At 36.7% G+C, this 14,941-nt stretch overlaps 2 protein-coding genes across 3 annotated transcripts in view; one reads left to right on the forward strand and one right to left on the reverse strand.

Annotated features, from left to right (window-relative positions):
• Window positions 1-7,593: 7,593 nt before the first annotated feature.
• Window positions 7,594-11,087, forward strand: star2 (steroidogenic acute regulatory protein 2). Its single transcript, XM_017435921.3, has 7 exons — window positions 7,594-7,754; window positions 7,847-7,939; window positions 8,022-8,152; window positions 8,243-8,401; window positions 8,695-8,879; window positions 9,835-9,928; window positions 10,797-11,087. Exons 1-7 carry the CDS (start codon window positions 7,691-7,693, stop codon window positions 10,887-10,889), a joined length of 819 nt encoding a protein of 272 aa, XP_017291410.1. The 5' UTR covers window positions 7,594-7,690; the 3' UTR covers window positions 10,890-11,087.
• Window positions 11,088-11,600: 513 nt separating this feature from the next.
• The window catches only part of LOC108249956 (A disintegrin and metalloproteinase with thrombospondin motifs 14), a 44,909-nt gene continuing 41,568 nt past the window's right edge, over window positions 11,601-14,941 (reverse strand). For both annotated transcript variants that reach the window (XM_017439640.3, XM_017439633.3), the window contains exons 21-22: window positions 13,925-14,029; window positions 11,601-13,818 (exon numbers count right to left, since the gene is read on the reverse strand). In XM_017439640.3, the coding sequence (XP_017295129.1) occupies window positions 13,265-13,818; window positions 13,925-14,029 (659 nt within the window). In that variant the 3' untranslated portion in view covers window positions 11,601-13,264. The remainder of the gene's footprint in view (window positions 13,819-13,924; window positions 14,030-14,941) is intronic.

Consider the following 14,941-nt stretch of genomic DNA (forward strand, 5'->3'; position numbering starts at 1 on the left):
CTGACGATATTTCTCTTTTTCTGATTATATATATATATATATATATATATATATATATATATATATATATATATATAAACAATCTAAAAAAAGCTCTCCGCATGCCTACAAACTTTGCAATCTTCGACCAACAGTCTTTTTCAATAAAGGCCAGGAACAAATGTGCTACATTTCCACTGCACTCCTACAAACACAATCAATTTCTGATAGGAAAAAGCTGCTCTAAGTGCTTCCTGATGGTTTTGGAGACTGGAGAGTTCCTGCACTCATGCAGCTGTGCGACAGCCACCCTGTGATTGGTGGACAAGTTAAATTAGGTTGATAAAAACTGGGCTACACCGATGGTTCATCCTCTGTGCTTTGTTTGTGATTATTATAATGTGATTATTATATTTCTAATGGTAGTTGTGTTTGTACATACAATCCATAATCTTGCGCTTACATTGTTTGGATCAATCAGTTACATCATCTGAAGCACTCCCTACAGTCAAGGTGTAAATGAAGATGGATCTAATCAGAGCACAAATGACCCCATTATGTATAATTATGGTCACAGAAAAGCTGGTTTACAAAGACTTCCAGCAACTATATGAGGTATTTGAGGTGGCAGGAGTCAGTGTTTTAGTTTCTTTCATCTTCTGAACAACAAATATTAACTATAACTGTTGGCAAGATTATTCACATCTTGTTTTTGTTCATATTTACTACTACTTTACTTCTGGAGGCAAAATTAAACAAAATGTCTTTAGGAAAAAAGGAAGGGTAGAACTCGAAATATAGGAAAAAGTTCAAAAAGTGTATTTTTTACGGAGGAAAAAAAGCTTTAAGTATAATTTACTACATTGTAAATATCAAATTTAACGGCAAACATGGAGCAAAAAGATTAGAGGGAATCCAACACAAGGATATATTAAAAATGTTTTCTCACCTGGTTTCTCTAGAAAACATTTGGATATGAAAGTATTTATCAGGTGTTTAGATATTTTCATTAGTGATTTCAAATACAATACAGAATGATGTTCAAAGAAAATCTGCTGAGTAAAAACCGTGAAACTTAAACCAACTCTCAAACTCAGAAGTAGAACTCAGCTCATGTTGATCAAATGTAGGGATTTCTTAGCTGCTGAAGTAAATCATGTTTTCTTGTCACTTAAACTGGAAGAAGGGCAAATTTGGTGTGTTTCATTGTTTTGATTTGTAAAAGTGCTGCCATACTTGCAGCTTGTTCTTGTACTACCGTAAAAGAACTTTACATTAATCTGATTTCTTTTATTCTTGTTAGGATTTACAGTTTTTAGAAGATTTATTCATAATGTAGACTGTGTAATGAATGATTTCATTCGTTGTTTGCATGTTTAACCAAGAAAGTGAATACAATAAAATGGATTTTTAATTTTTAATTTTTTTTGTAGGGAGAATAAATGCCAAAGTCAAGACTTCAAAAGTTTTATTCTGTGTGCAATTCCAAGATCAAAACGTCAGACAAACAAAATCAAAATGTGTATAATTTTCTCTTTTATGAGAATTAAAAGATGAAAAACTGCTGGTTCTTGCAGAGAAAATATCTTACAACAAATTTAAACTGGATAAAATCCACAAAACTGAAAGAAATGGGTTTGAAATATTAAACATTTATAATACGCTGTTAATTTGTGCTGTAAATGTTTACCATCATATCAGTTTACCTTCATTGCAGTGGCTTCAGAAAAGCAATGTCTTCTTTAGAATATTCTTATTTTACAGAAGGATTTCTGAAAAAAAGGCAAAGTTAAAAAAGCAGGAAAACTGTGTGAGCCTGATAAAGCAGCTAAAAAATATAGCTCAGTTACCTGAATGGAGCTTTTTCTACAGCCGGTTTTTAGTATTTTACTTCCCTCAGTCGCTCCATTAAATTATTTAATTAATTAGTTAGACTTTTCTCTATGTGACAGAAAACCTAATTGGTTCAGTGAGATGTGCAGAAATACCTACTTCCCAGCCACCTGATGAGTGGACTGACGTCAAGCCGAGAAGTGACAGATGGTTGTGCGTTATCTGCAAACGTGTTCTCAGAGAACCGAAATGCCAGATCACTCAACTTTTTAACTGAGGGGAAGAATAGCTCACCTTTAGAGTGTTTAATGGAGCAGGAAACACTGTGACATTTTATTACTCTGTTAGACAGAAAATCACTTATTCCTTTGTAATAAATTCTTGTGCAAATTAGAGTTAAAACAAAAAAAAAAACACAAATGCCTTTTCATTCATAAATTACCACACTACCACACCACATTTTAGCTCAATATCTGTAAACCTGACTAAGTTATCATCTTTTTGCTTTACTGTGGCAACCATTTTGAATCAGGCAGTGTTGCCTAAAAGGGAATGATGTTGACTTTAAGACATCATCTTTTAACCACATCAGGAATGAAAGTGCCAAAATAAATACTAGCTATAAAAACATATATATATAAACAATATGTGGCAAAAAACAAACAAAAAATACATATAAAAGAATAAATTTTACATCCAAAGTAAATTTAATGGTGTAGAATTATTAATAAACCATTTTTTGTATTATTCAAAATTGATTTTATGTGTGCAAATAAACCCCTGCATTTAATTTAATTTTTACTGTATTGTGATCCCTCTTACAGTTTTTTCTGTGCCTACTTTGTGAACTTATTTATGTTCACAGGAGTAATTAAATTGATTTAGCTTTTCAAACTTTCCTCTTCTGTGGTTCTCACCTACACTGTTTGGACGCTGCATTGGTTTTTATAATGCTTGAGGCCAATCCATGAGGAAAAACTTTGACTGATAGCAGTTAAGCTACAGCAAAAGATATGAATATGTCAACATGTTTAATTGATCCCGCCTATAATGTTTTTGTTCAACACAAAAGCTGCATTTGTTAACGTGAAATGTTATAGAAGAATACTGGAAGCTTTGAGTCAGAGTTCAGCTCCTGATTTGCCAGTGATATTGATGATGTGTCCACATTTCCTTCATTATCTCATCCCAATGCAATGATTTGCTGGAAATCTGTGGGCTTTGACATTTATGCAGGTACCACCCACTTAAACATAGTTCTAGATTGAGCAGACATCCCATCAAGGCAGCAACCATTCAAAGGCAGCAGAAAGATGTGCTTCAGCAGCACAAAAATGCCTGGAATTGCACAGCAATAAGCCCAGTCCACCAAGGCCCTGAAACCCACAGGACAGCCAACATCCATGGAAACTCAGAGAACAAAATATCTAACGCTGGTTTGAAAGATTTTAACTGATGCTTTTAATGTTGAGCCTGATTATTACTTCCAATTTATTTCCAAATACATGGCATTTACTGTGTCTATATTAGCCTTGGTTTTCTGTTGAAAAAATAAATGAAAAAGTCTTGTTTCTGAAGTAAAAGAAAAAATCATGATCAGATTCAGACCTGTGCAGATGCCATTTTTGAATTAAAGCTTTGATGAAAAAAAAAGGATATTCAAAGGAAAAAAAATAACAACAACCTTTTAGTATCTCCGTGGATTTTAGATTTTTTTTTTTACTTACATGCATTTTCTTCACCCTCGTGTTTAGCACACAACAATGACCTTTAACCCCTAATGGGTGGCAGATTTCCTCTCCCTAATGTGTGTAGGTGTGTTTGACTTGTTTAATAAGAGACTCAACAAAAATGAAAGCAGTGTAGACTGATCTGCTAATGGCATACACATGAAAAACAGCACATAAGGTAAAAGAAAATCAGAGATGGACTCTTAATAAAAATAATGCCCATTGAAGTTTGGGTGATAGCATATACTGTCTTTATACACCGAAACTAAAAATCACCATCTTCAAACAAATAGGTAAAAGCCTCCTACTGAAAGAGTACTGCAATGACTAAATGCTAAAGTTGTCTAACCCTGACTCGTGCAATGCTAATCTTTTTATTCCCTAACATGACAAAAGACACATGCTTCAGTCATGGAGAAGCTGAAACTGTGCTAAAAGGATCAAATCCATATTGTGCATTAAAACAAGAAAAAAATACTAGGATTATAAAACTAATACTCATTTAATGCAATATCGAAACCTGAAAAGATAGTGGTTGACCAAGACTTTCAGAGAAGAAATGTGGGTAAAACACAGTCAAGTGCAGCAGTTGGAGAATATTAACATCACATGAAATCAAATGAAACTATCTAAACCTTGAGGTTCATGGGAGTGTTTAAAACTGAGAGCATTTCCATACAAGAAACATGAAGAAAACTTAAGTTATATCGGGACAGGATCAGGTTTAGCCATGCTAAATAAAAAATGAGCTCAAGGGATTCCCTGAATATTCAAAATGACCAGATTCCTTCCAACAGAACAACCTCCAAAACACACACAAAAAATAAAGTTCAAAAATAAATTTAAAATCTGCAATATAAACACAAAGAGCCACAAAACAAGTACAAGGCAATTAAAAATATCATTTCTGTTTTGCAGTTTCTTTGTCATTCTGACTTACAATTTGGTCAACAAATACTTTATCACATAAAGAATTGTGTCCAGTGGATAAATGGACTGTACTTATATAACGCCTTGAAAATCCAAAGAATACCAAATATATACTGAGCTACAACCAACGCAAAGTGAAAAATAAATTCAGAAATAAAGGATTTATAAATGAATTATTTAAACAATGTTATTGTTTATGTACTAACATGTTTTGTAAATTGCTGAGCTTTGTTGAGTCTTTTAAAGGATTGGAATACATGATGAACTTTTATTTTTGCTGCTACAATAGCAGATGCTGTTGTTACTGTCATGTTTAACATTTAGACGGAAATGCCCAATCATTGCTCTTTGGAGAGGAGCTAAAGAAAGATGATGAGTCATCGGAGTAAAATGATGTACAGATCCACTTTACTTGTGAAAGCTTGATTCACTGTGTATTTTTATACACCAACACTATTCATTTTCTCCTTTCCTGTTTGTGTATTCCTTGTATTGGGAAATGGGTATGACTTGTACAGTTTAAATGCATGTCTCGCCTTAAGGACATAAAATTAATTTGTATTCAGTTAATATGTCCTCCATACACAAATGGACTTATGTGCTATGATTTAGAATGCAACTTTGAAAGAGTTTTGTGTTAAAAAATGAAAAAACTATTGACAAAAAATTGTGAGTGATAATGTAGTTTTGCAGCACTTGACCAGCTCTTAATAAAAAGTAATTTTCTATGACAGTTTTGAACGGAGACGTTCTTTATTCTTCGAAGCATTAAAACTAAAACGAAGGCCGGATTTCAGGTATCAGAGGTCATTCATGCTATTTTCAAACAGGCTCTTTCCCAATGATGCGACCCCAGTTTGAGTTTAGCCGGACAGGTCGGCAGGTGAAGTTCAACATTTACGTCACAAATCCTTCCCACAAGGACACCTGTTGGCTTTTGGTGATAAGAGGCAGCTGTTTGTTGGCGCTCTATCAGCAACACTTTCTGCAGGGCAGCATTGAGACAAGAGGGAGGAACTGGGCCCTTTACCAAATATTTTAAAGATATGACAGTGACCCTTCTCTTACGCAAGCACAGTCAGGAAACAAGAACTTCACTCATGTAACTTGTGAAGGAGGTGGAAGCCGTCCTAAAACAGAGGGTGAAAGAGAAATTAGATGTTTTTTCTGTGCAAATTAAACTAAACAATGCAAACTTAAATAAAAAGGGGGCTAATTCAAAAGGACATGAACTGCTTGAAAAAGCTGTACAATGATACAGAGATTACATAAAACTGACATGATTTGTAGCTATTTTTTGTAAGGTTTTGGTTTTGTTCTTCTTCCTAGTTGTGTTTTGGTCCTAGTTGATCAAACTACACACTTTTTTTCTGTTCTATGATCACTTCCTTAATGCATATTTCTAGTTTGGGCTCATTCATGACTGGACCTGTGCTTGTGCTCAGCCCAGCTTACTGTATGTCTAGTTTTATTCACAGATCTAATACCTGTATTTTAATTGTTTATTTTCCCTGAAACATTGGATGTCATAACCTACCTGCCCCCAGTGTATTGCTCACCTGCTTTTGCTTTTTCTCAACTTTTCTATGACCAAAAACTTGATTATTGTTTTCTTCTTATTATTTTTTTTAATCAAATTTGACTAAGGCCTAGGAAGTTCAACAAAAAGGATCTGGCACCAGTGAATGGATGAATGCATCATGAAACTATTTTTTGTTTTGGGGTCAGGGTTATTACTAGAGATGTGATGTTCACAAATGATCCAAATCTTTTAAATTTCTCTTTAAGATGAATGAAAGGGAGCCAGATTGCAGGCAGTAGAGTCATTTATGTTACTTCTTGTTTTCCCCCTTAGTTGCAGACACACATGCTCTTCCTTTGCTGTTCTACTGAGACGAAGAACAGGCAACAGAAGGGGCATGGAGTTGTTATAGTTGGTGAACATGGCTCTGGAGGATATTGGGGTTGCAGGCTTGACAAGTCACGTGGTACGTATGTCACTACGCATGGCTGTGCAGTCTTTTGAACGGCTCTTTGAATGTAAGATCTGCAAGATCCGGATCCCTTTTAAGATCCATAAATCCCATCTCTAGTTAATACTGACACTATAAACACCCCGACCCATTTGTCTAACTTTCCATCTATCTTCTGCTGCTTATCTGTGGTTAGGTCTCTGAAGCAACACATGTAGGAGGGAAACTGAGACATCCCTTTTCCCTGCAGCATCCTTGGGAATCCCAATGCATTCCTTGGCCATCTCCCACTACATCCTAACATCACTCATGAGCAAGACTTCCAGATACTTGAACTCCTCTGCTTGAGGCCAAGACTCACCCGGAGGGAGCATTCCACTTTTTTCCAGTTGGAAACCATGGCCTCAGACATAGAGGAGCTGACTCTCATCCCAGCCCCAGCAGAAAACGGTTGTGGAGAAAGCAAAAGAATGGATGAACAGAAGAATGTATTTAATAAGTAATCCAAAATTTATCATTCTTTTTACAAAGCCGTATCATTAGATTAATATTATATACATATATATTATATAGATTGTCACCCATTCTTAGGAAGCATTCTGCAGGTGTTTATGGATATCCGCGTCATGCCACAGGTTCTTTGTCTGACTGTAAAGACTGAACTTTACAATTATAATCTATATTGCTGTGTTGCTTTAACATTATGCTTAGGGTGATTGTTATCCATCCCCGTTTCATTTCTCAGGAAGAGTCTAACAGATTTTCCTCAACCTGTGTCTTTATTTTTAATGTTCTGAAATTCTGAGCAAATTTCCAGGCCTTTTAAAAAGAAATATGCCAACAGGATGATACTGCCAACATCTATGCTTTCGCTATGGAGATTCTGATTAGATGTGCTGGGTTGGAACATGCAACACATGATCAAGTAGTTGGGCAAAATGAGCATTGAATTTGCATTCAAAAACAATACTGTTTGATTCACAGACCACCACCATCCCCCACCACCCACCCAAAAAAAAAAAAACCTCACACTGTGTCTTTTGTACAGTTTTTCCCCCTGCCTTGAATCCAATCATCTGTTTTGGTTATTAAAACTCTTGTCAAGCATGGCCTTCATGGACAGAATCCAGAACTGGTCCTATCTTTTCCCTCTGGCTCTTATCTCCTTCGAAAGTCCTTCACAAGTGGTATAAAGATGCGAGCAGGTCTCCTGATTCTTTGCTGTCACTGTTGAAGACAGACAACATGCTGCCTGCTGTAGCAAAGCTCTGCTGTGGAATCTCCTACCCACACCTCAGGAGTATGGCAGGTAAACACAAGTACACAGTTTGACAGAGGGTGTTTCTCTTTCTTTATAGCAGATCCTGCATACTGATTGGGATTTTTCTTTCAACTGTGCAGGACTTCAGCGCACAGCTGTAGCAGTGATAGGCCAGGAGATCGCACACCTGAAGCAATGGGGACGAATCCAACATCTCATGGGAATACATGCTGGTGAGAAAATATAGTCCTGTTTGTGTTACAATGGGTTTTGGAAAGCACATGTTGAGCTTTTACTAAGAGGAGTTGCTTGCAGAACCTAAACAAGAAAATTCCAAGTCTGCAAATGAAGAGCAGCTGTTCTATATTCAACACGGCCAAGAAGCAATGAGAAAAGCTCTCAGTATGCTGGAGGACAGAGAAGGGTGGAAGGTCGAGATCAAAGAGGTAACTCTTTCTTTGTATCTTTATTGTTTCACTCGCTGTAAAATGAGTCAGACCTATATATAACCGTTAGACAACATTGCTCCTCTTCAGAGCAATGGGGATGTGATCTGCAGCAAAGTGATCCCAGGGTCCAGGACGGTGTTCAGGTTGGAGGCGGTCTTGGAGGCCAGTGTGGATGAGCTCTATGACCTCTTGTTTGTCAGAGTTGAAGAGATGCCCCGATGGAACCCAAGCATAAAACATATCAAAGTGAGTGAATGACCATATGAAACATGTGCTCCAGTTGCCATAGATGATAATTGGAGCACCTGTTTCATTAGATGGACTATACTGTGTTTTCTTTTTCCAACCCTGTTAGAAGTTAGAACTGAGCTCATTCAGTATTTCTGATCACAGCAAGTTCACTCGTCAAAATTGAATGTATCCGCAATTGCTAAAAAAAATGAAAAAATAAAGACACTAGGCTGCATGTTGCTCCGTTTTGCAGGTTGCTCTTTGAATTTAGATAAAACAGATGTGGCTCTAATTTGTGTTTCTTGCAGGTTCTGAAACAAGTTGGGCCTGAAACTGTTGTGACTCACGAGGTTTCAGCTGAGATGGCGGGGAATCTGATTGGCCAGAGGGATTTCCTGACTGTCAGACACAGCTGCAAACAAAAATTTGGAGTTTATCTTGGAGGAGCTGCGATTCAGCTGGAGTCATTCCCACCTCAGGCGGGCTTTGTGAGGTATGAGATCACCTGCTGAGCTTACAGATTTGAACAGGCAAACACCATGAGTCATAAATCATTCAGTGCAAAACTATTCTCAAACGTTCTATCAGACCTACTATGTTACAGCCCTTGAGTTGACAACAAAAAGAAACAAGTGTTTAAGGTTGCTCAGACATTTTCATTTGACCTGACAATCTCCATGCACAGACCCTAAATGTTTCTGCTGACCTGTTTTATGTCCAACAAACGTATAAAGGCAATGATGTTTTGCCTGCACACACATGTATGTGTGCATGTAAATGTTTTTACCAAAACATTTTATCAACCCTATTACAGATTTAAATGAAACTCTCAGAATGGATGTACATCTACAACTGATTAACCATTGGAGTTAATCCAAATTCAAATGGCCACCACAGCTAAGAGGCATTATCAAATGTAAAAATGTCTGTAACTTAGTTAGTTTTGCAGATATTGAGCTAAACTTTGATGTGGAAGTAGCCAAGAGTCATTCATACATACTCTAAAAGCTAACACATGATGCAACACTACACTATTTTGACTAACATTATACATAAAAGTACATTTAAGGTTTAACTAAAACAGCTATAATTCTGCCATTTCTCAAGATGATCTTATTCTGGTATGAAAGATAATGGGCAATATGCATTCCTTCATAGAATGCTGGGTCCTTAATTTGCCACAATTTTAGTGGAATTCAGCAGAGTGTGCACAGCAGCTAATCGTTGACATGATCCTGTTCATTTGGTATCAACAAAAAACATTAATACATTATATTCAACAAGTATAATCTTGTTTTCTTTCTTCATTCTGTTTGTTGGCAGCAAATGCAGCTTAAGTTTATAACTAAAAGTTTGAGAAGGTTTGAAAGAAACAGACAATATACAGCTCATGAGACAAGTGAAAACTTTATTTAATGCTAAAGTTAGATTTTCTTAAATCTCTGCAGAGCTGAGGATGGACCAACCTGCATCGTCATCCGGCCTCTGGACAAGGACGCAACAAAAAGCAGCTTCACATGGCTTCTTAACGTGGACATAAAGGTAACTTCAGAAGCATTTCATTTTGTCACAAATAACACAAAAAGCTTTAATGTGTACAGAGTCGCTTTATCTCAGTGAACAAGTTTGCTTCAGAAAGGAACATGATTATTTCTGACAAACAGCAAATTTCTCACATTAAGCAACATCTACCATGCATAATAAACAATTATTAAACAACAAAAAATATTGTTTTAGTAAGGAAGAATGCTGAAATGATATGGGTTTTGATTTGGATAAGGCAAAGTCGAATTTCAGTCTAGATACTTCAAACAGGGAACTCCTTTTCAAATCCTGACGGGTAAACCTGAAGGACCCTGTTCATATTTTCCCACAATAAAACCTAGACGCCTCGAGTCACCGGGATGTGGAATGCACATTTTTGAGATAAGTGGTGGCTACAAGATAAAAATAGGCACATCTGAGTATGCTGGTGACAGAGATATGAGATCAGACAAGAAAAGGCCAAGGATGCTGGGGGTGGGGGGCACGTAACACGTAGTTGATGTGGAAAGGAAGCTGCGTAATTTAGAAAAAAAAGGATTCGATTTTTTATTGCTTGTCTGTTAAGATAAATTTATGTCTCTATTATTTATTGTAAAGTGGCCATGCTAAGCAATTAATGGCGCTTTGGTGCCCTCTTTTCTTTTACAATCATTAAATGGGATTCAGGGCTTGGAGAGAAAACTTGTTAGCAGATCCTCTTGGAACAATTTGTAAAATCTTTAGTCTCTTTAAAGAACCATATTTGCACATGAACGGCACCTTTGTCATTTAAAACCAGCGGAGGATCCATCCTCCTCTGTTTAGCAAGACTAATGCTCAACAGAATTACAATCCATGTCTGTAACAAAGATAACTTTCTTCACAGGGCTGGCTGCCTAAGTCTATTGTCAATCAGGCTTTGCCTCAAGCACAACTGGATTTCACACGTCACCTTCGCAGACATCTCAGCCTGAGATGAACTGAATTGTTCTGACGGCCACACTACAGCGGCACCTTGTCATCGCTCACAGAGGAAGAATGGGAGACGGGGGCACGGTGACAGACTGGCTGCACGGCGCAGGGCTACCCTTTTGGAGAGACAAGCTGACCAGGAAGAGATGCTCAACTTAAAGGAGAGCCAGCCAGGACCAGTGCCAGCCTGGCAGAAGGAAGCTGGCTTACAATAGGAAAAATTATCACATCGTGCCACTTAAACCTCATCAAGAGTTCCTGTTTGAGAGTCATCACTTGTCTCTTGATATGACGACCTGTATATGACCAGATAAAATTAATAAAGTGTTTAAATGTGCTTAGACTGATTTATTTTAATCCGTGCTCATATGAATAGCTTGAATACATTAATACATACAGCAAGTGGCTTCTCTTAATTAAAATACAGCAACTTTGTGTGAATTATGTAGATAAAACTAATCTCCTAATCAGAGGAGTTCTGCACAGTAAGAAAGACACCAAATTTCAATATAACATTAGTAAAAGCAGCTCAGTGGAGGGCACAGAAATAATGAGAATCTTTGTTCTTTCAAACGTATTTTACTTCGCTCACCATACCACTTAGAAATTCAATAAATATTATCATTTAAAGCTTCCATTCATGTCTGTATATACAAGAACTATACAATGAACATAATGAAACTTTTTAACAGGAAGCAGGAACTGTGTAACAGAATGACCAGTCAAACTCTGAAGCTTTTAGGCTTATACTTTTTTTTTTTTTTTTCCAATCGCAACTTTCATAACTTCAAATTTACACTATATACATGATCTGGAAACTGAATGAGTTAAAAAATATCCTAAACTGTTTTTTTCTTTCAGATTTTGTTTTTTTCTCTCCAGTTTTTAAAACATTAGGTGACAAACACTGACAAAAAAAGACAAAGGCCATGCTACAGTACATAAGGGGTTGGCTTGCAAACAGACTTAATTTTTTTTTATTTACCAGTGAGGATATTCACTGTTGTGTTAGATTTTGACAATAAAAAAGAGCACCAGAGACAGAGAAGCCATGAAGCTCCCTGCCAGGAGCGATGACCATTAAAACCATCAGTGTGCAACTAGACAAGATTACAGACTTTTCAAGTGCCTCGTTGTAATCAGTTACAAACTATTGCGAAATTACATATAAATGCGGCTTGTATAAGTGGGACATTTTCAAATCTTATAGCATATGTTCAATAACTTGGCTGACTGAAAGGAAGGGAAACAATAAATATGAAGCAAGCTGCCATCTGGTTTTGTTTTGCATTAAGATTAGACATATGGGACTAAAAATGTACAATTGTACCACAATCTTGCAGTTAATTGGCTGTAATGGTCTAAACACAAGAGAAAATAATGTGTAAAGGTGAACACAATAGTGTTAAAAAACTAATTAGACAGCCTTAAATAACTCTTATTGTGCTAATATAAGATAATCAACAAAATTCTAATAATTAATGACTAAAAAGCAAATGGAAAAGCAGAAAAATTTAAATAAAACAATGTATTTGGTAACACTTCTTGCACCTGAAACTCTTTGTTTTACCCACCATCTCATATAAAAAAAAAAACCTTCCGATTAGTCAAACTGCTATAAGAAGTAATATGTTATAAAGAAGTAACCTTGTGGTTGTTGTCGTGTGAGATAACCAGCCTGTCTGTGGGTTTTATGATTTGATTTTGGAGTCACTTTGCTTGCACCATTTTAGTTTTAAATTTCAGAGCCAATTCTTATTTGGAGTTTGCAAGTGAAATAATCAGAATCAGAGAAAAAGAAAAAGAAAAAAAAAATTATGTTAAATATATTACTAGGGAAAGTCAAGAGTAAAAGGGAACTACAACAAAATTATTTCTTGTGTTTAGGCTGGAAAAAGGATAATGCAATTTTATTTTAATAAACAAAGTCTGCAAATGATTTATGAAGCCAAACAAGGTCAAGGTCAATAACTGGTCCAGTGGCACACTGAAGAATGTTTAGTGATCACCTCCATGTTCACAATCCAAGTTCAATAGTAGTTCTAATGCACTTGAAAAACAACAACAACAAAAAAAAAAACAGGCTTACACAACTGTACACAGATAAAGACATGAATGTAGCTATGCAGTCATCACATTTTGAACAAATCTCTTAGTCTGTTTAGTTTACAGCACCTTTGTTTTGACAACTTCTGTTTCATATTTTAAGCACACGTAACGCTCCAGAGTTTTGACGAGGTAATCATCACTGGGCTTGTCTGGGTTCACTGGCATGGAGAAAACATGCTGAAAATAATTCAAATTAAAAAAAAAAAATATCTGCAGAAAAACAGACGAGTGAGCTGATTTTTGAGACAGTCCTACTGCAGTCTCGGTCACTGTTCAGTTCTGAGCTGCCGCGGTTCTGTGCCTTAAGTCCCTCTCTGATCCTAAACTGTCCCTTCTTGAGCTGGCAGCGACGGGGCCTAAAGTGCTCTTTGGACTGTGCTCTTTGGTTGCACCTCCGTTAGAGTCTGCTGTGGGCCACGATGGCCCTGGAGGTAGACGAGTCTTCACATCAGAATCTCTCCTCTGATCAGTTGGATCGGAGTCGGTAGCTGGATGCAGGAGCTGAACAGCCTCGGTCGGTGATGGCGTTTGAGCCGCGGCTGCCGCGGTTGGTGCAAAGATGGTGGAAAACAGTCGTCGTCTTATGGCTCTAGTGGTTTGTGGCAGGGACTGGGCTGTGGTCGCTAGCCACCAAGCCTTGGGTGAGGCAGAATGAATGAGAGTGGAGGTTTTAGGTTCTGTGTTGGGCACATCTGGAACATCTGTAGTAAAATCTTCCCTCTTGTTGCACGACTCACAACAAAGTTTATAATATCCAGGAATGGAACAGTAACGAGCAAGGACTTCCATTTGACAGAAAATCGATTTATCCCCCAGACATGGCTCATCTAGTGACAACAAAAGACAGAAAATTGAGCAGTTAAAACATTATTTTTTTAGCTTTGCGTCACCATGACTTTTTTTCTTCTTCTTTGTAATCACAAATCGACTTACTGAAAGAGATTTTCTGGACAGGATTTTCAGGAACCTTTTCATATAAATCTTCGTCGTTCATTGTAGAATTTTCAGCTTGGACAATGAGTGAGGAAAATTCTAATCCTGAAGCGTAAAACAAAGAGAAAAAAAAGGAAAGATTTTTTAAAACTAAGAAATCTCCAACAATTTGTTTCCTCTAGTAAAAGTATATATTTATATATATATATATATATATATATGTGAAGCCATAAAAAGGCCATAGCACACAGCCTATATTACATCTTTGTGTTTTTGACAACAAACCAAAGAGGACTTGATTATTTATTACCAGTCTAGAGAAACAGGAAGAAATGTTCACTTTGAGCTCTTTAAAAAGCAACACAACAAAACCTGCAGGAGGTCATCATTGGAGGAATGTTTTGACGCACGAGCTTAAATATCCTGTCTGATTTTTTTTTCTGCCTACTGAATATATCAAAGCCCAAGAGCATTTTGAACAACCCGAGTGAGTCATCTCGCAAACAGAAAATCACATCTAATAACAGGGCTCTCTATACATTTCAATAAATATAGCCAAAACAGGTGCCTCTTAATTCGAGAATAGCGGATTTCCGGACAATAAGAGTGCTGGTACACAGTGATTTAATTTGTAGTGCTTTCCTGAATAAACCAAAGTTTCAACTCTGTGCTTTAAAACATTCTAAAATATCTTCTCTATTTTCTCATTTATGCTTCAGTTAAATGCAGCCTTGATGTGAGAGACAGATGAACAGAAATTGCTACATGACAGATCCTTTGTTCTTTAGGTATTTGTGAGAATTCACAGCAAACCTCTTCTATGCTGTTTTCTGTTTGCTTTCCTCCAACTCTTTATTGTTACGTCCACATTCTCGCAATATTCTCATAAAAAATAATAATATTTGACATTAAGTAAACCATAACTGTTATTCATGCCATGCTATGCTAAACTAAAAACAGTTATTTCCATTTTCTATCATATCCTAACCTCTCGGGTGCCAGTGCAGACTGTTTCAA

The sequence above is a fragment of the Kryptolebias marmoratus genome, linkage group LG17 (genome assembly GCF_001649575.2).
Source record: "Kryptolebias marmoratus isolate JLee-2015 linkage group LG17, ASM164957v2, whole genome shotgun sequence".
In the NCBI taxonomy this organism is placed as follows: Eukaryota; Metazoa; Chordata; class Actinopteri; order Cyprinodontiformes; family Rivulidae; genus Kryptolebias; species Kryptolebias marmoratus.

Bases quoted from the DNA above. Each gene is read 5' to 3' on its own strand.
- star2 (XM_017435921.3), top strand. From the start codon at position 7,691: ATGCTGCCTGCTGTAGCAAAGCTCTGCTGTGGAATCTCCTACCCACAC. The intron at 7,755-7,846 runs GTAAACACAAGT...TCAACTGTGCAG, and splicing joins ACACCTCAGGAGTATGGCAG to GACTTCAGCGCACAGCTGTA. The intron at 7,940-8,021 runs GTGAGAAAATAT...AGTTGCTTGCAG, and splicing joins TCTCATGGGAATACATGCTG to AACCTAAACAAGAAAATTCC.